Below are 19900 nucleotides of genomic sequence, written 5' to 3' on the forward strand. Positions count from 1 at the left end.
TGAAAAGAGACTGACGTGACGCAAACGCCTAAGTTCCTACTGCTGCTCCAGGCTAAACAGATTTCCCCTTAAAGCAGCGTTATGCAAGAATTGCCCCCTTACAGTCAGGCTACCCCTAAATATCACACTTTACACATGCATTTCTGGACAAGCTGAGAGCTACAGAACCTCAGAAGGATGTGGTGATTAGGACATCTTAGGATCTTGGGATCAAAAAAAAAAACATCTTCATGCTCATTTGTTTGTTCTGCACCCAAGACATCAGAGCCTGATTTTTAAAGCATCCGACAACGCAGAAAATCGAGCAGGCTCCGATTTAAAAAGAAATAAATTACGCAACGTTGCAGTCCGTCTGTTCCGGACTCTGTGTGAAAGACAATATTCATGCATGCCTTCGTTTTGCGTCCGTGTGAAAGGGACTTTACTTGAGGACCAGCATTCATTCCATTCCCTTTAGGCAATCAGATACAGGAATGCAACCCAGAACAAAGACAACTGGGTGATGATAAAGAATAATTAGCGCAGGAAACCGAATTAACCAAAGAGCGAAACCTTGGGCGTTAGCTAGATTAGCACTGAAATGAGGCAATAGCGTGTGGAGAGGGGAGAGCTACAGTGCTCGTAAATAAAGCTTGCGTATCAGAAAAGCATATCAGACCCGTGCACCGCCTCCTCCAGAGCTGCAGTTCTATTTATCATGCTGTCCACAAGTTAATGACTCTGAAACTCAAAGGCTGCTGCTGTAGATGGTTAAGCAGCTGCTGCTGTGTAGCTCCACCACACAAACTACCTTTTTTTCTTCTATTGTTCTTGAAGGCTTCCTTATCTCATTCTTGTCTTCCTCTTAAGCTCACTGGCTGCTGAGTTGTCACAGGCATAACTGGGCCGGACCACACCAAAACAACCTGTCCTGTCCTGCTCTGCTACAGAACAATGCTTTATTGCCCTGAGAGAGAACATGGGGGGGCATTGGTGTTTGGAAGACGCTTTGCTTTTCAGTTGCAAGAAATGCATTCGAGCTACACTATATGGACAGTACTGTAAAGTATTGGGACAAATGCTCATTTATTGTTTCTTCTCTACTGTCCGAGAAAAGCTTTCTATTAGATATTCGCATTTAGTGACGAGCATTAAGCATTAGTGAGGTCAGGATGTTGGATGATCACCTCACCTCATCCCCAGCTCCCCATCTTATCCCCAAAGTACTGGATGGAGCACCATCCGGCATTCCAGAGAACACAGTTCCACTGCTCCACCTGGCATTAGGTATAGCGCCAATAGGTTCATGTTTATCTGCTCCAGAGAGTCCTATTCTATTGGCAGTACTTCTCTACAGGGACTAGACTGTGTGTGTGTGCGTTTGCACTTCTGTGTCAGCAATTGGTGTAACTTAAAAAAGCGCTCAACATTGGCTAAAGGTTGGGTAGCAGTATTTCGCCTGATCTCACACAGTCTGCTCATGTTTTCTGAGTTAAACCTTTTTTAAGACTGTTTTTACTGTTTGAAGTGGACTGTCCATCCCTGAGGTCTAATGCGGAGATCAGAGGTTCAGGCCTCACTTCCATTACTGCCTCTCAGAGCATTTTGGGGCTTCTGGTGAAAATGGCCTTCTCTGGTGCTTAGGGATTAACACAGGCCCATTTTAAAAGTCACTTCTAAGCACATGGCCGGTCAGTCTGGCTGAAAGCGGGGAGCACTGTGAGTGAGTGTGTGTTTGCACGTTAGCAAGGCTAACCCACAGTGCAGACAAAGCCTATTTCTAATTAATGTGTTCAGCTACTTAACTAACAGCTTGTTAGTTGCACCCATTGCCGACACAGATGTGCAAATGCACACGCCGAGCTTGTCTAGTTCCTGTATAGAAGTACTGCCAATGGAATAGGACTCTCTGGAGCAGATAAACATCATGAACCTATTGGGTATAAAGTCCTCCAGCATTGAGCTGTGGAGCTGTGTTCTCTCGTCTGGGATGAGTTGGGGAGACGCTCTTGAATGCACTGAATGCAATCAAATCCTCACACCTGGACGGTAGAGACAGTTGCCCCCAACAAAAGCTAAATAGATAAACTCTTTTTAAAATATCCTTTATTTAAGAAGAAACAATGAACCAGCAGGTGTCCCAATACTTTTGTCCATATGTATGTCTGATATTGTATAAATATAGTGTGTGAGATCTGCAATCCCACTGCTACTCTTTGTAACTATGCATGTGGCAGATAAGAGGTGGCATCATTTCTCACATTATTTGGCCCGTCTGAGAACAATGCCCTTGACTTTCCTTCCTGCGTGCACACACACACACACACACACACACACACACACACATGCATGCATGGACTACTGTGAAGTGTTCGTGTGTGTGTGTCTAGCCTTCGGGACATGCTAACCACGCACTCCAGCAGAGAGTGGGAACAAGGTGTTGGAGCGTTTTAATGGAAAAGCAGCTTTTCGTCTAGTGACTCCACGTGGTTGTGTGTGTGTGTGTGTGTGTGTGACGGGCAGGAGCACTGAGCGTTCCCTCTCTAATTGCTTCATTAGCCTCAAATCTCACTGTAACACACACTTCTCTCAGCACAGTGACAGAGAGCTAGATGTTGCAATTACATTGCCACATATTGCAACTCCAATGCAACCTCCCAAAGACCAGCTAATGTACCACTGCTAACACTTTAGGATCTGGAATTATTATAAGCTGAATTATTATTTTAATAAACATTAAAACACTCATCTGGAACTGTGATTATTCAGGATGGTCACAGCATGTAGTAGAAACACTGGATTGCTTTTAGGTTTAAGATTACGGCTGTGTATGAGCAAAAACCTGTCGATACGATCTGCATTACTAAACTGGGATTATGATTCCATATACTGCGATATATTGCTTTTTTTATGAAAAAAATAAAAATAAAAAAAATAAAATATATATATATAACATTTTAGGAAAACTGTCATAGTATAAAACACACCATAAAAATTTCTAATTTTACCCAATCAGAACTGTGGGGTCTGAAGCCAGAGTACAACACTGCTCTCTAGTGGTTGGGATTTAAACACAACCCTAAATGAACCACTGACTGCTACCAATCTTTACATCTAAACTATTCATTAAAATCAATACTGTTCTTTAGAGAATTGACACAGTATTACAAAACATATCACTATACATCGATATATCTACTTTCTACTACCGATATTCAACATTACAGCCTTCTATGATATCACCATTTCAAATGCTAATGTCGTGACAATGATGAATAAACATATTTTGGGTAGTCCTGGTCAAAATCATAAAAATGAAGAGTGGGGAGAGAGAGAGAGAAAGAGGCCGAGGGCGTCAGAGCAATGAATCATTATGAAATTTTCCATCTGGGCTGCTAATTGTCTTGCTGACCACACTAATGGCCTACTGCCCACAGCTCTCCTCCTGGGCCTTGGCCAGTGGCAAAGAGACCCGTCTTTAGCGCCTCCGTTTCTGTGGACGACATTTAGAGCTGCTAAAGTGTGACAAGTGTCCATCACTTTGCTGCATATCGCTAGCATTAGCGTTCATGGTGGGAAGCAGCACAGTAGTGCTCGTTCTTCTGGTGTTCCCCCCTCTCAGCCTGAATAAATCTGCTTGATCATCCTTTATCCTTTAACAGCATGATTGAAAATATCGCTACCATAAAGGAATGTGCTCACAAATGGTGATAATAGTTTTAATGCACTATATGTCCAAATGTTTGTGGACACCCCTTGTAATGAATGCAGTCAACTACTTTAAGTTGCACCCATTGCTAACACACACTGTAGAGACGTTTTGCCAATAGAATAAGACTCTCTGCAGCAGATAAACATGAACCTATTAGCACCATGCTGCCTAATGCATTTCTGGGCCTATGAGGGGTATAAACCCACCCCCCAACACTGAACTGTGAAGCAGTGTAACTATGTTCTCTGCAATGGTTGTTGGTGCTCCGTCCATTACTTCTGGGATGAGGTGGTGATCATCCAACATCCTGACCTCACTAATGCCCTAGACGACCCTGGACAGTAGAGACAGTTACTCAACAAAAGCAGGATAAACTGTCAATAACCTTGATTTCAGAAGAAACAGTGATTGAGCAGGTGTCCCAATAGTTTTGTCCGTATAGTGTATTTTCATCTAGATGAAGGTTTAAAGATATGCTGAAGAATTCTGAGGCAACCCTGCTTCTGTGTGTGCATGTGCAATTGTACATCTGTGTCAGCAATGCGTTCATTAGAAAGGTTGTCCACTAACATTTGGACACAGTGTATGTGGACTGTTATTAAAAGTCAAGTCCATTCCAGGAATCAGCAAATTTAACTGAACTCTGTACCAGTTCTGTCAAGACGAGCAGTCAAATACCCAACCACAGTTCTGCCAGAAGCTTGTTGATGGCTACCAAAAGCATCTGGTCAAGGCCCAGCATGCTAAGGGTCATTTAGCCCAGTATTAGGTGCACTGTGTGTATATATGTGTGTCTTGTAGGTAGTGACTGGTTCTGTTTTAGGTGATCTTTGGCACTGCATTAGTACAGCTGATGTGTGCATGTGTGTGTATAAGGTCAGAGGTCAGTGCAGTGCAGTGTGCATATATGTGATGGGTTTGGATATGATGCAGCGAGGAGGAAGAGATTACTTCCTGACATGACCAGCTGCTTCAATACACACGAACGCGCTCGTAGATGCACGCGGGCACAGCTAATGCCACGGGTAAAAATACCAGCAGCAGATGGGCATTCGCTGGAGCAGGTGGCTGGCATCACAACGTGCTGTGGCAAAGCTGAACACAACCTTTGTGCCACGCAATGTGGGGGGACGTGGGGAGGGGGGGTGATTTCTTCTGTATCGTTTTAATTTGCGTTCCCCCCATCCGGCCCGGCTTACACAAGGAGAAACATGGCAAGCGAATAAAGCAAGTTCATTTGTGACATAACCGCTGAATTGTGCGATTATACTGCACTGAAATTGGATGGAGAATGTGCCCGCGGGAATAATACCCCCGATTATTAACTTCATATTTCTTTCATTCACCTGGCACCAGCGTGCGATAATGTGTTCACAATAGAATTACTTTATAATGCGAGCCATCTGTCCTTGTTCTGTACTGTTACTTCCTTCAGTGTGCCTGGATTTCAGATACAAAGTTAATGAGTCTTCTCTTCTTTATTTCAGATGGAATCCCAAAAATCTGTGCCGTGGGCCTGATTCTGAAGCATGGGTCTCAAACGGATCAGATATGGAGAAATTAATGTAATGTTTTAAAGGTACACTCTATGACCAAATGTTTGTGGACACCGTCCGACTGAATGCATCACTTTGCACCCACACACCGCTTGTCTAGTCTCTGTGGAGAACTACTGCCAATAGACTAGGACTCTCTAGAGGAGATACACATGACCCTGTTGGCACTATGCCAGGTGTGGGCTAGCGGGGTATTAAGCCCTCCAGCATAGTGGGCTTAAGCTGTGGAGCAGTGGAACTGGATTTTTTGGATGGTGGTCTATCCAATGCTTTGGGGATGGAGTTAGGGATGAGTTGGGGTGGTGATCATTCAACATCCTGACCTCACTAACAGAAGAAACAATGAATGAGCAAGTGTCCCAATACATTCGCCCAAAAACTGAGCTGCATTTGTCAGCAGGGTAATCAAGACCAGCCTTTGCTGTTAAGGGTGGTTAAAAAGCTGGTTGGCCTGCTTAGCTCTTGACCAGCACAGAGTATGTTTTCACTTGGTCTACCAACTAATTTTAACTGGTTGAACAGTTTGGTCATGCTGGTCAACAACCTTGGTCATAGTGGTTGATCACCATGGTTAGATTGGCTATACTGGTAGTCAAGCTAAACCATCCAACTCAAAACATTCATGACTATGCTGGTCAAGAGCTAAACTGGTCAACCAGCATGACCAGTTTAAGCTGCCCTGGTGATCAATTTCAGAGTGTTTGTCTTTGTCTACTCCTCAGAATACACCTCAGAGTAGTTGTCGTGCTGCATGAATCAGTTGGATACAATAGAATTCATGTTGTGATCGATGGAAAGGGACGAGAAGACTAAAGAAACTGAATTGTTTCAGCATTAAATAAATAAGATTTACGGATACAGAAAAGCACAGAGAGTAGAAATAGTGCATTGTCCAAAACAATCTTAAAAGGACGTTAAGTATTGTTTTGTGGTTTAGCTGTGATGTGTGTGAGTCAGAGAGTCTAATATAAAGGACTATTTTTAGCCTCCTGACTCGAGGTTCTTTTTGGAAGCTAATCTAAAAATCAAATAAAACATTTAAGGCTGCTTTCATGGAAACCGGAAACGGGCGAGAGGTAGGGGAGACAGTAATTAGATACGGTAAACAGCTTCTTTTAGAATGAATCTATTTGTGAATATCTGATGCTGTAGAGCTGAGGGTGGTGTTACTCTTTCAGTTTGAACTCCAATGATTCAGCACTTGGCTGGAGAAGAGAGCGCAGGGCGCCCCGTCTGATGGACAGATGAACGTTATATAACAGCACAGGCTACCTCACTTCCATCCAAAACAGCAGGGAACCACCAGCCTAACAGCACTTTAGAGTGTGTGCTTGTGTGTATGCTCACATCTTTATAGTTTATTAAGATATATATATATATATATAAATAAATGTAACTGCTGAATATACAGAATATGGACAAAAGTATTGGGACACCTGCTTATTCATTGTTTTTTTTCTGAAATCAAGGGTTTCAAAAAATGTTTATCCTGCTTTTGTTGGAGTAACTAAATTTTGAAGTAGCATTGCTGTGAGGATTTGACTGCATTAGTTAACAAGAGCATTAGTACAGTTCCACTGCTCAATGCTGGGGGGCTTTATACCCCTCTAGCCCCTAGATTCATGTTTATCTGTTCCAGTGTGTCCTATTTTATGTATGTATTTATTTTTTATACATACATGACAAATATATATAAAGTCTTTGCCTCATGAGTTTATACATTTAGGCTCTGTCTATCTGAATCTATTCCTTTGAACTGAGCTACAGAGCAGCAGCTGATAACTGACCTCCAAAGTAGGACCCGTCTGTGAGCTTCATCTCCTTGTTGTGCTTGGTGATGACGCTGGCGACGCCGTGCTGAATGAAGTACATCTTTTTACCCACAGTTCCCTCGCGGATGATGTAATCGTTGGGCTGGAACACCTCAAACTTGAGCTTGCTCAGCATTCCCGTCACAAAGTTCGGGTCAGCGTTGGCAAACAGAGGCATGGTGGCCACCAGCTTACGGCAGTTGAAGTTAACGATCTCCTGAAAAAACACAAACAGCAGAAATGAGTCGTTAAATAACATCTTTATTTCCAGACGTGAGTAGCTCCTCCCTCTCCGTCCACCGTAACCACTCAAAATCAACTGGTTCTGAGTGTGTATTGTGGATATTATATACTCAACTTTGATACTTATCTATGCTGCAAAAAATAATACTCAAAAATGACTTAATATTAGTAATTATGCAGTTGGGACACACCCACAGACTGCTGCGGTAATGATGGTGACGGTAATAATTGTTAAACAAATTTGCAAACGTTGCAAAAACAATTGACTGAACTGATCAGTTTTGTTTTGTTTTTTTTAGCAGAGAACCAATCTGGGTTGGGGGCGTGGCCAAAGCGGCAAAATAGTGATGTTTAAATTATAATAATACTGCTGCATCATTTTTGTGCAATAAAAAATAATATAGTATGTTGATAATATAATAATATAATAAAGCTTTTGATTTTGGAACAAAGTATTTCTAACACAATTTATGACATGGGGGACATCAGAGTTCCCCGAAATGAAGAATCAACCCCCAATACTTTTCTATGGTGTTTCTACAAGCTGTGCACACAACTGAACACCCATGTCAGCAAAGAGTTCACCTATCTGTAGCTGAATTCACTCATTCTAAGGTGTCTGAATACTTTTGGGCATCTACTGCACTTTCTCAAATTCCCTCTTTCTCTCGCTCATTCAGATTTCGTCATCTAGACTCCCTCTAGCCCTGGTCACATTCTGTCCATGTTTCCATGACGTGGAAAGCCTTTGTTTGTTCCGACAAGAGTGTTAAGACTTAATTTCCTCACACAACACACAATGTACACACTGTGGTGTGAACTGTTAGCTTAGCCAGTAGTGGTCCCTGTGCAGTAAGCCCGGGGTTCTGACCGCAATCAGGAAGCGGCAGAAGTAATGAGCAACATCCAGCCCCGGACCGCCGCTAGGGGAAAACGGCTGGAGAGTTTGGCTATTTAAAGCAGGTTTGTCACACGGCAGAGCCTGTAAAAATAGCGGCCCTGACCAGCTGCGCGAGAGCGCGAGAGAGGCGGAGGAAAAAAGGGAGTTGCAGAAATTAAGCCGTAAGTATTCTCTCGCCCTGCTGCGTCATCACTTGCACTCATTCTGTCTGCTGCATTATGGTGGATGTGTTAGAGATGCTGTTAAACACACACACACACACACACACACACACACATACATACATCATAACACACATACAGTCCATACATCAACCGGGCCGTCAGTCTGAAAGCTCCTTTCTTTTTCAAATGTCTTCAGTACAAATCAGCACCTTTTCTTCTCTCATTTGCAATAAAATGAAATATAAAGGTAAAAATACTATATTAATTATAATATATTTATCACAATACATGTAAAAAACATCAGCAGCGAGAGATTCTTACAAACTACTATTCAGATCCTCTCCTGTACCGAATAGTGAGATTTTTATTCAGATGCTGCGGCTCTTCATCTAATTAAATCAGTCTACACGCACTGTCTGTAATGAAACCTGCAGCTGATCAGTGTTTATTAAGCACAATATTTAGCACAATACGATGAAGTATTGTCATATTGCCCAGCCATACTGCAGAGTTTACAATCTACCATCTGAAAATGCAGTCATGTTCATAATCAACTGCTAAAACCTCTACTGGGCACAGCGGTTGTTTTGATGTTGGTACTCCTCAGCCCTCAATCCGTTCAGGACTTTAAACCACCAACAACAGTTTCCATTTGTGCTTTTAGCAACAGCGTGGAAATAAAAAACAATTCATCCAATAATTTGAAGTTGAAATCTGATCTTCATTCTAAGGAAGACACTTTTTTAATGGAGGTGAGGCTGAGCGATGAGGCTAAACATATTTAAAACATATTTTAAAGATTTGATGGTAATTAAACCTCTGATAGATACTGACCACTGCATGCCAAAAGAACCCCACAAAAGACCTGCCAAGACCCAGTCGCCCCTTGACCGATGTAGGTGTTAATGTTATGGCTGTATATGTTTTGCTTTTAGAAGAACATAAGCCCTTAATAAGACTCAATATGCCTGATGTCTCTTCTGAGAACTACACTGCTTGATTAGTTTTAGCCTCTTGGGTTAACTGTTGCTCATGTACAGTTCTGCTGATACTGGTTATTAATGTCATGATTAATGGTTATTGATGTCATTCACAGTAAAATAAAGGAAATATTAAAGTTGGCAGGATAGATTAATTAAAGCAAACATCCCTGGTCTTCAAGCTTGATGAGGAACAGCCCTTTTCTTAGGCCTCAGTCTGCATTTCCATTGGTCACATGCTGTTACACACTAGAGCTGGGCAATAAGATGATATTTTATTTTATCGTGATAAAATGTTATCATGGTGATACACAACAGGCTTTTCTAAGCATATGGAGGAGACTGTTAGTGCTTAATAAACACTGGTCAGCTGCAGGGTTCATTACTAATAGTGTAATTAGACTGGGTTAATTAGATGAAGAGCCGCACTGTGTTCAGTACGGGAGAGGATCTGAACAGTCGTTTTTAAGAATCTGTTACTACAAATGTATTTAATTTGTGATTACATGTATTGTGATAAATATTGTGTATCATAAAAAAATTACATTAAATATTGTGCTATAGTGGTTTTACCATATCGCCCAGTCCTAAAAAGACACCACACTGGATTCCACTCATTTTCTATGAAAAGCATTAGCTTCATTAGGGGGATCCATGTGGTGCGTGCTCGGACAGGTATTTCACATTTGGGGAATGTGCTGCATTGAACAAGTGGAATAAGCTGAGTTTTATGCAAATGAAGCCAGCCAATGCGAAGTGTTTACCCAATTAGAAGGCAAGTAGGCTGGCGGTTTGCATCGTTAATGTCTACAACTCCAAGTATTTGTAGCGCTTGTGCAGCATTACAGTCCAACACAGAGGAACATCAGCAAAGGCCTGCACACTTACAGCTCTACAGTGTGGTCAGACATTTAGTTGAGTTCCAGGAGGAAACGACTGCTAACTCCTAACTTTAGTAGGATTTTATAGGGAACACCTTTCTAACATCCATATGCAGCCAACTGAAGATCCTGTATACCTACTGTATGTTGCTGTGTTGCACCAAACGTGAAGATCTTCTCTGATCTTTAGCACACAATCCGCCACATTACCTGTCTGCAGTCAATGAGTGGCATCCTTTAAGCTCACGCCGGCCCTGACCTCGCCCGACTCAGTAATCCGTTCATCTCGCCTGTCCCTCGGGTTCATCAAAGAGAAAGACTGCTTGTGGCCGTGTAGCCAGTGTGAAGTTCACAGGATAATCAAATGCAAGGCTTCAATAACCAGGCTCAAAGGTAACCATCTTTGTTGTGCTGCTGATATTGATGCGCTGATTTGACCAAGATCGATCAGAGGAGATTATGAAGGGTACTGAAGTGTTTCTGCAGTCCTTGGGTGTCATTCAGAAAGAATCTTGGAGTGTGATTATTTAATAAAGCGATAACAGCAGCAGCTGACAGTAACAGGAGAAATCAATTGGATCTACCGTTTTTTGTTTTTCCTGAACTTAAAGACTTTTTGATCTAAAAACGTATTTATGCTTATACTCTATATATAAATAAATGCAAAAACAGTGTACATACATGTAGTATGCACATAAATACAGTAACTTTTTTTATTTATTCTTGGTTTTTCATTTTGTGAAAGTTTGGAAAGTGTGCATTCTATGTAACTCTATGTGCGCTTCATTACTCAACATTAGGGACTTTTATTACTCACTAATGATTATTTAACTAGTTTTTATTTTAAGCTATATCGTTTATCTTCACATTTTCAGCAGTTTGTCAATGTTAATGTTTGTAACTCATGAGCAAACTGTGCTGTACAGTGATGTATTTAACACTTTACAAGAAGTCCCTTTTTGGTGTTATAAGCATTTTTTATTAATGGGCACTCGTGTTTTTTAGGCTCAACTCAATATGGATTGTTGATCAAACTGAAATGCAGAATGCACTAGCATTCTTTGAAGACACAACTGCTTGCAGTGACATTTAAAAAGGCTGCAAAAACACTGAGAACTTGCCAATTCAATGTAAAATAAATAAAAAACCTTCTTAAGGAAGGAAGAGAAAAATGCTGAATAGTTACTCCAATTACACAGCTATTATACACTGCCTGTTTAAACTATCTCTAGAATTGGTAGAAATCTAATTTCCAATTTCATTCATGTGGAATGTGTGTGTGTGTGTGTGTGTTTTAAGGTGATTAGCGGATGCACTCTTTTTCACGTACCTCTTTTAAAGGGTCGTTGAGCTCGTTCAGGATGTTATCCTCATCGAAGATCTTGCCCTGGTAGCGATGCTCGTAGTAGTCGTGGATCTTCTGACGCATGTCGGCTGGGAGCTTGTGGAAGGACATGTACTGCTCCACTTGCTTATACTGAGAGAGCGAGAGAGAGAGAGAGAGAGAGAGAGAGAGAGAGAGAGAGGTCATTTTTTTCAGTTCAAAGTTCAAAGTTAAATGTCTCATCATATCACAGAGCACTGAATTTTATTCACATTGCAGTTTGTTTACACACTTTCACAAATTCAGTTTTCCATAAAATCACACAATTCACGTCTCAGTGCTCAAAACTAGTCTGCAAAAAGACCCTTTTTAGCCCCTGTTTTAATGACGTCTCATTAAAACATGTTCACACGTCCAGCGGTCAGTCCTACAGCAGCTTAGTCTTATCCAGGTTGAGGCTGATGTTTACAAGAATGAGTCAGCTCTGAGGTACAGGAAAGGGGCAGCCAATCATAACAGAGAGCATCATATATCATAAATCATAATATTATAAAGTCATAGTAACAAAAACAACCATGTTCAATTCTAATGAACAAGAAGATAAAAAATGATAATATAAAGATTATCTAAAGATCATGACATTAATACAAAAATATATTATCTGAATTCTTAAATGTATGGGTGTTTTCTCTATCCTCAAACCTTTTTTTATTAGCAACTCTGTATTTATATCGAATACAAATTCATCTACACGCACACATACACACATACACAGAATATATATATATATATATATATATATATATATATATATATATATATATAGGTCTCGTCATCAGGAAGTACAATATAAAAGCAATAAAATAAAATAAAAAATAAAATAAAATTTCCAGTTATATATCTATATATATATACACATACACACCACATATAACTGTAAATTATAGGAAATAAGATATATAAGATATAAGATATATATATGCATTACGGGTCAGCGTACATTCTGCAAGACCTGAAAACTCTCTCACACTGTGTTGCTGTTGGTTGGGTAGGAGCAGGTGGCAGGTGTGGAGGGAAAGTGGCTGCAGGCTCAGCTCTGATGACATCAGAGAGGAAACGTCTCTGATCTAAACACCTGCTCACTGTTACCTACCCATGAACATATACACAGAAGCTGCTCGAAGCGTGTCGCTGACATCATGAGAAGACCTCTGGGTTCGAGTTGCTTTTCTTTGGTGTATTGCACCAGCTGTTCGTGAGCAGAGCCGCCTATTCAGTGTAGGGGTGCTGGCAAAGAAGCCTGGGTTTGGCTTAAGCTATTCTCAGAGTTAATTGGCCAACTTGCCAATCGGTTGCTGTTACACCTAAAGATTTTTTTTTTTTTACTTTCTGACTTTCTAATGCCACTTTGGATATGCTAGGTTTTTGTGTGACAGTGACACATTGCAATGGCTTTAATGATTATTATATAGCAATAGGCTACTAGCTGAGCTGATGACTTTACTGCTGAGCTCCCCCGCGGCACTCTAGGAGTCTCTGGGAACCTAGACATGAACCTATTGGCACTGTGCCTAATGACAGTCATGGGCTAGAGGGGTATAAAGCCCCCCAGCATTGAGCTGTGGAGCAGTGGAGGAACTGTGTTCTCTGGAATGATGGATGGTGGTGCTCCATCCAGTACTTTTGGGATGAGCTGGGGTGTTAAGGATGAGGTGGGGTGGTGATCATCCAACATCCAACATCTTACTAACGCTCTTGCCACTGAATGCAACCAAATGTCCACAGCAATGCTTCTGCAAAATCTAGTAGACACAGTACAGACAGTTACTCCAACAAAAGCAGGATGAACTCTTAATACGCTTGATTTCAGAAGAAACAGTGAATGGGCAGGTGATCAGTGCTGAGGACCATGCTCTATACGCTCTGTACTGTGCTGTTATATTGTATATTCTCCTTTAAATCATTAATAGATAATCAATAATAAAAAACTCACCACACCGTTCAAAGTTTAATTTCCTTGAGGAACTGTGAAAGGAACCTCTTACGGTGCTCAGAAGAAAAAGGTTGCTTGAAGGTTCCTCAAAACACCTTAAAGGTTCCCCTACAGTTTGAAAATTAAGAACCTCCAAAAGTTCCTCAAGGATCGTACTCTTTTCCCAGTGCATAGACCCTGTGACTCAATACTGTCATGATATTCTACCGTGATTTTTAAATGAGGCAATATTTTCTGGCAGCAATGTTTTTTCACTCCCACGTGTACAAGCTTTAATTTCACCTACAGGCCCGTAGACTAAAAGCCTGGTCTCCGTCTAATTTCTTGTGTAAGAGGAGACTGTAATGGGCTAGTGCTTTATTTCATCTAACTGCAACAGCAATTAGCCCAGCGTTCTTCAAAATTACCATGTCATAGACGATTATTCAAATACAGGCAGACAGACGGATTGACTCAGTCCCAGACTCTGAGACAGGCAGGCAGGCATAGAGACGGAGGGAACGGCTGGAGATTGGCGGGGATGTAAAGTGACAGTGTGTGGTCAGACTGATCCTACATCAGACCGCACTGGTCGCTGGATCATGCTGGTTTACAATCGGAGATTGTGGAGACAAACCCCAGCACGGCTCTAGTGCCTCGACTGGTGGGAAACATCAGACATAACTTAATTAACTTTGCCAAAAAGTTCAATAAGCTTTTAATTGGTGGGCTACAGGTTTAGCCTTTAGCACGGCCAAATACAGTCACTCCTTTTTGCCAATCATTAACATCTGCCTAGCCATGCCTAGCCAGGCATTTATAACCTGATCATCTTAGTGCAGCGCCATCTGCAGGAGCCTGAAGTTACTACCACCTGAATCACCAGCTGATCACGAGCAGGGCTGCCTATTCAGTGTAGGGGTGCAGGTGAGGAAGGGTGGGTTTGGTTTGAGCTATCTTTGGAGTTAATTGGCTAACTTGCTATCCATTGATGTTTCTCCAGAAGACCCTTTTGACCCCTTCTGACCCCTTTTTGAACGCCATTTTGGAGATATGAGGTTTTTTGTGTGACAGTGGCACACTGCAATAGCTTTAATGATTATTATAAAGCAATAGGCTACTAGCTGAGCTGCTGACCTTTCTGAGCTCCCCTGCTGCACTCTAGGACTATGAATCCCCCCATTTTTGTGCAACGCCATCTGCAGGAGCCTGAAGTTACTACCACCTTAATCATGCAAGGTGACTTGTTGGTAATTGTTTTTGGGAGTTTTTTTAGTTTTAGCTGTATTTATAAACTATTTAAGCTAAACGCTAAGAAACAAATGAAGACTTTCACATTAAGTTACTTAATATAATAATACGTATAAACTGTGTAAAATATGTAACATAATAGGCTATTAATGCTTACCACTGTGGTAGTGTTAGTAGTATTAATTAATGATTAATTGAGACATTATTTAACCAATAAGCAATACTTAATGTCTTACATAGTGTCAATAATTAGCTGAAAGTGCATTACTGTTGTAAATTAATTAACAAACTTGTTAATTAATAAACTTTACTAAGCACTGATTTACCAAAGCAGGTGTTAATATCACAACTATATAATATAATAGTAGATTAGATGAGAAGATTTTGGAGATGATTTAATGAACACGGTGATCTAAAAGCATGACTTTCTGTAAGAATGTGATTATTAATTATTCTAATATCAGTGTTTTACTGAGCAAATAAACACTTACTGCCCAGATCAGCTGCTTTTTCATTCATTTGTACAGATACCTAAACCATACAGGACTGTATGTGCACACATTAGTAAACAGATAAAACGGAACAGAGGATCTGAGAAATTCAAGGGCTTGCATAACTAACTGTAAATTTCCAATTAATGCTGTACTTATGTAAACTGGCCCAATGAAATGAAGTGTGACCAAAAATAACCGGGGGGCTTCATATAATCAGTGTGAACACACTGTGCTGAAGCATGGAAAAATGAGGCAGACTTTTGTTCTGTATTTAACACCACAGAGCAGCTTGACTTTTTAGCCTGTTTCTGCAGCACACACACCTTACAGACACACACCAACAGGAGGCAGAACCTAGAGACTGTACTTCAGAAGCTCATCCATTTTAAAGAGCAACTTCTTAGCAACGGCACACACACACACACACACACACACACACACATACACAAACGCTTGGAGGTTCATGACCGATCAAACAGTATGTTTTAACAGGCTGCCACAACCTGGTGACAGGGCAACTGTGAACAAACAGCGTCTCACACACCGCTGACAGCCATTCTAGCATGCAAATGCAGGTCAGCACTGACCCAAACTCAACCCACACAAGCACAGAAACAGAACCGTATCTGTCGGGCCAAGAGCAGCAGAGAGAAAGAAAAAAAAACCCTCCAAATGACGACCTCACTTGTTGTCGTGTATTGATCCCAGCACAGCTGTGGGGAGGTGATAAGGCGCGGGTTTTGTTTGAGTCAAATTGATTCATGCTCTACACACAATAAAGTTCAACTCGGCCCTTTTTCTTCCTGCCAGCATTTGAACTTTGCGGCCTTGGCTTGTAGCGCACCGGGACCGCTGGCGTCTAATTTATAAACACATTGACGAAATAGTATTAATCCTGCCAGGGCTTCTGGCCTGATCTGCGATTATCCTCTGGGGGGGATTTTGGTAAAACTTGCTTATGTTGACCAGATTTTCCCTGCAGAGAAATGCTTCAGCTGTCTGCCGGACTGACAGCAGGTTTCACCGCAGCCAACGTCAACATCTGGCTTAGAGATGCCGCTTATAAAATGCACAACACTGCTGTTACAGAAGAGCCTCGGCACGTGGCAAACCGACGTCCTCACAAGTACCCGGACACTGCAGAGAGCATCACAATCCCTTTACCAGCAGGTCTTATTCCCACAGTGCATTTTGGTGCCGCCTCTTCTCGAGGTAAATGGTGCACAGGTACCTGATCGTCCACATGAGGTGAAATCAAACTCAGGACTCATCAGACCAGGCATCTTTCTCCAATTGGTCCAAGGTTCAGTTTAGAAGGTACTTGCCAACACTGCTGACCAGGGGCACCCCACAAGCCTCCAGCTGCCTGCCCATAACAGATCAGCTCTTATATCCAGTATTTGCGTCTGTCTCTCTTTCCCTCACACATCCAACCCCTCGACTATGAGAACTGTCTGTCTGTACAGTCTAATATATCCCAGACCATGACATGCGGTGCACTATTCTACTGTGCAGCACCACCTGCACAAATACACTAGATGTCTAAATGTTTGTGGACATCCCTTCTGATGAATGCATTTGACTACTTTAAGTTGCACCCATTGCTCACACCCTGCTTGTCGAGTCCCTGTAGAGACGTACAGCCAAAAGAATAGGACTGGCAGGATAAACATGCACCTACTGGCACCATGACTAATGTCAGGTGTGGGTGGAGGGGTATAAATTCCTTGAGCTGTGGAGCAGAGGAAGAACAGTGTTCTCTGGAATGATAGTTGGTGCTCCATCCAGTACTTTTGAGATGAGCTGTGAAAATTGTGTTTTGAGTGATGAGGTGGAGTGGTGATAATCCAAATTCCTGACCTCACTAATACTCTTGTCACTAAAATCAATGATAACCCTCATGGCAATGCTCCAAAGCATAGCAGAAAGCCTTCTTCCTTAGCAGATGTCCCAATACTTTTGTCCGTATAGTGTACATTGGTGATACCACTCTCTTCTTTCTCTTCTCTTCTCTTGTCTTCTCTTTTACCCTCTCCCCCTTCCAACCCCCCACCCCACCCAGCTGGTCAGTATGGCTGATGAGTGTGTTTTGATTCATGCTGATCCGCAGGGCTTAGCTAATGAACTCTCATTAAGTCCGCTATGTCCTCCTCGCAGTTGAGACGCCACTTGCTGCTCTCTGCAAACCCCAGCATTCGCCCTCAGTCATCTGCATTAACCTCTGTCCCTTGCGCAGTGGCCGGGGCAGGAAGTAAGACATATACTGTATATGCCTGGATGACGTTTCTGTCAAAAGAAAGAGAAGTGAACGGCCAGTCCTGCTCTCCAGGCCTGAGGAAAAGAAGAAAGCTGTGACATAATCACATAATCAGGCGTCATGCTGTTGGTGCCAAACCAGAACTGCTTGATAATGGGAACACTTTTTTTTTTTTTACCCCCCCATTCCTTCTTTCCGACCTGTCTCCTCCGCGGAATCAGCCGCATTAGCCGTTGAGAGAGCAGTGGCAGGGTTATATTGGGAGTCACAAGCAATCAGCCCAGGCTGTCACCTTGCCTGCAGAACGGCTCGGCTGATTTTAGCTCCTCCTGCAGTCCGGCCATAAAACACACCTGTCCTGCGAAGGCGCTTGCTGTCCATGTAATTTCACAATCGCTCGCGCTGGTGGGGAGATGGAATGGCGAGTGGAAATATTAGATCCTCAAATTCGCAATGAGGGAAAATGAAATTGGCTCAAGAATTCGGAGGTTATGATGGCTCTACTGTCCTCCTGGAAATGAATGTGCTGTATTAAATGACACTGCACACAATGGGGCAGTATTGCTACTGTCATTACAAGAGAAGAAGACATCATAACACAACATACTCTCACAATACCCTACTTTAAACAACGTGAAAGTGATGCTGAAGTAGGCGACACAGGTGACATCTTCACCCAGGGTTATCCTGCAGGACATGGCACAGTGCATCCTCTGGGGGAATGTTAATAAGTCTTGCTTACATTGACCAGATTTACCCTGCATTTCTATGTCTGACTAAAGCAGGTTTCACTGCAGTGAGATGAGTGGGGTGGTGATCATCCAAATTCCTGACCTCACTAAAGCTCTTGTAGCTAAAAGCAATGAAAACCCTCATGGCCTTCTTCCTTAGAAAAAAAAACATTAAATGAGCAGATGTCCCAATACTTTTGTCCATTTAGTGTACATTGGTGATACCACTCTCTTCTTTCTGCAGTCAATGTCAACATCTGGCTTAGCATTTAAAACGCACAGCTCACGAATACCCGGACCCAGCGTTTCCCAACACAACTCACGAATACCCGGACCCAGGGTTTCCCAGCACAGCTCACGAATACCCGGACCCAGGGTTTCCTTGCACAGCTCACGAATACCCGGACCCAGGGTTTCCTTGCACAGCTCACGAATACCCGGACCCAGGGTTTCCCAGCATAGCTCACGAATACTCGGACCCAGGGTTTCCCTGCACAGCTCACAAATACCCGGACCCAGGGTTTCCCAGCACAGCTCACGAATACCCGGACCCAGGGTTTCCCTGCACAGCTCACAAATACCCGGACCCAGGGTTTCCCAGCACAGCTCACGAATACCCGGACCCAGGGTTTCCCAGCACCCAGGGTTTCCCAGCACAGCTCACGAATACCTGGACCCAGGGTTTCCCAGAACAGCTCACGAATACCCACACCCAGGGTTTCCCAGTACAGCTCACAAATACCCGGACCCAGGGTTTCCCAGCACAGCTCACGAATACCCGCACCCAGGGTTTCCCAATACAGCTCACCAATACCCGGACCCAGGGTTTCCCAGTACAGCTCACAAATACCCGGACCCAGGGTTTCCCAGCACAGCTCACGAATACCCAGACCCAGGGTTTTCCAGCACCCAGGGTTTCCCAGCACAGCTCACGAATACCCGGACCCAGGGTTTCCCAGAACAGCTCACGAATACCCGCACCCAGGGTTTCCCAGTACAGCTCACAAATACCCGCACACAGGGTTTCCCAGCACAGCTCACGAATACCCGCACACAGGGTTTCCCAATACAGCTCACAAATACCCGGACCCAGGGTTTCCCAGCACAACTCACAAATACCCGGACCCAGGGTTTCCCAGCTCAGCTCACAAATACCCGGACCCAGGGTTGCAATCAGGTTTTCAAGCCTGCCTCTTTCTTCCATACACATCCAACACACTGACTAGGAAGACCGACTGTCTGATATACCCCTGACCCTGACATGCGGTGCACTATTCTACTATTCCCAGCACAGCTCACGAATACCCGCACCCAGGGTTTCCCAATACAGCTCACCAATACCCGGACCCAGGGTTTCCCAGTACAGCTCACAAATACCCGCACACAGGGTTTCCCAGCACAGCTCACGAATACCCGCACACAGGGTTTCCCAATACAGCTCACGATTACCCGGACCCAGGGTTTCCCAGCACAACTCACAAATACCCGGACCCAGGGTTTCCCAGCTCAGCTCACAAATACCCGGACCCAGGGTTGCAATCAGGTTTTCAAGCCTGCCTCTTTCTTCCATACACATCCAACACACTGACTAGGAAGACCGACTGTCTGATATACCCCTGACCCTGACATGCGGTGCACTATTCT

The 19900-nt window shown here is 42.9% G+C and overlaps 1 protein-coding gene across 3 annotated transcripts in view; it reads right to left on the reverse strand.

Moving 5' to 3' along the window:
- Positions 1–19900, reverse strand: part of hcn1 (hyperpolarization activated cyclic nucleotide-gated potassium channel 1) — a 157161-nt gene that overhangs the window by 23592 nt on the left and 113669 nt on the right. For 2 of the 3 annotated variants that reach the window (XM_072662014.1, XM_072662016.1), the window contains exons 5-6: positions 11558–11704; positions 7035–7275 (exon numbers count right to left, since the gene is read on the reverse strand). In XM_072662014.1, the coding sequence (XP_072518115.1) occupies positions 7035–7275; positions 11558–11704 (388 nt within the window). The remainder of the gene's footprint in view (positions 1–7034; positions 7276–11557; positions 11705–19900) is intronic. The other variant, XM_072662015.1, reaches the window with a different exon arrangement.

Source organism: Salminus brasiliensis, chromosome 18 (genome assembly GCF_030463535.1).
Source record: "Salminus brasiliensis chromosome 18, fSalBra1.hap2, whole genome shotgun sequence".
NCBI classification, from domain to species: Eukaryota; Metazoa; Chordata; class Actinopteri; order Characiformes; family Bryconidae; genus Salminus; species Salminus brasiliensis.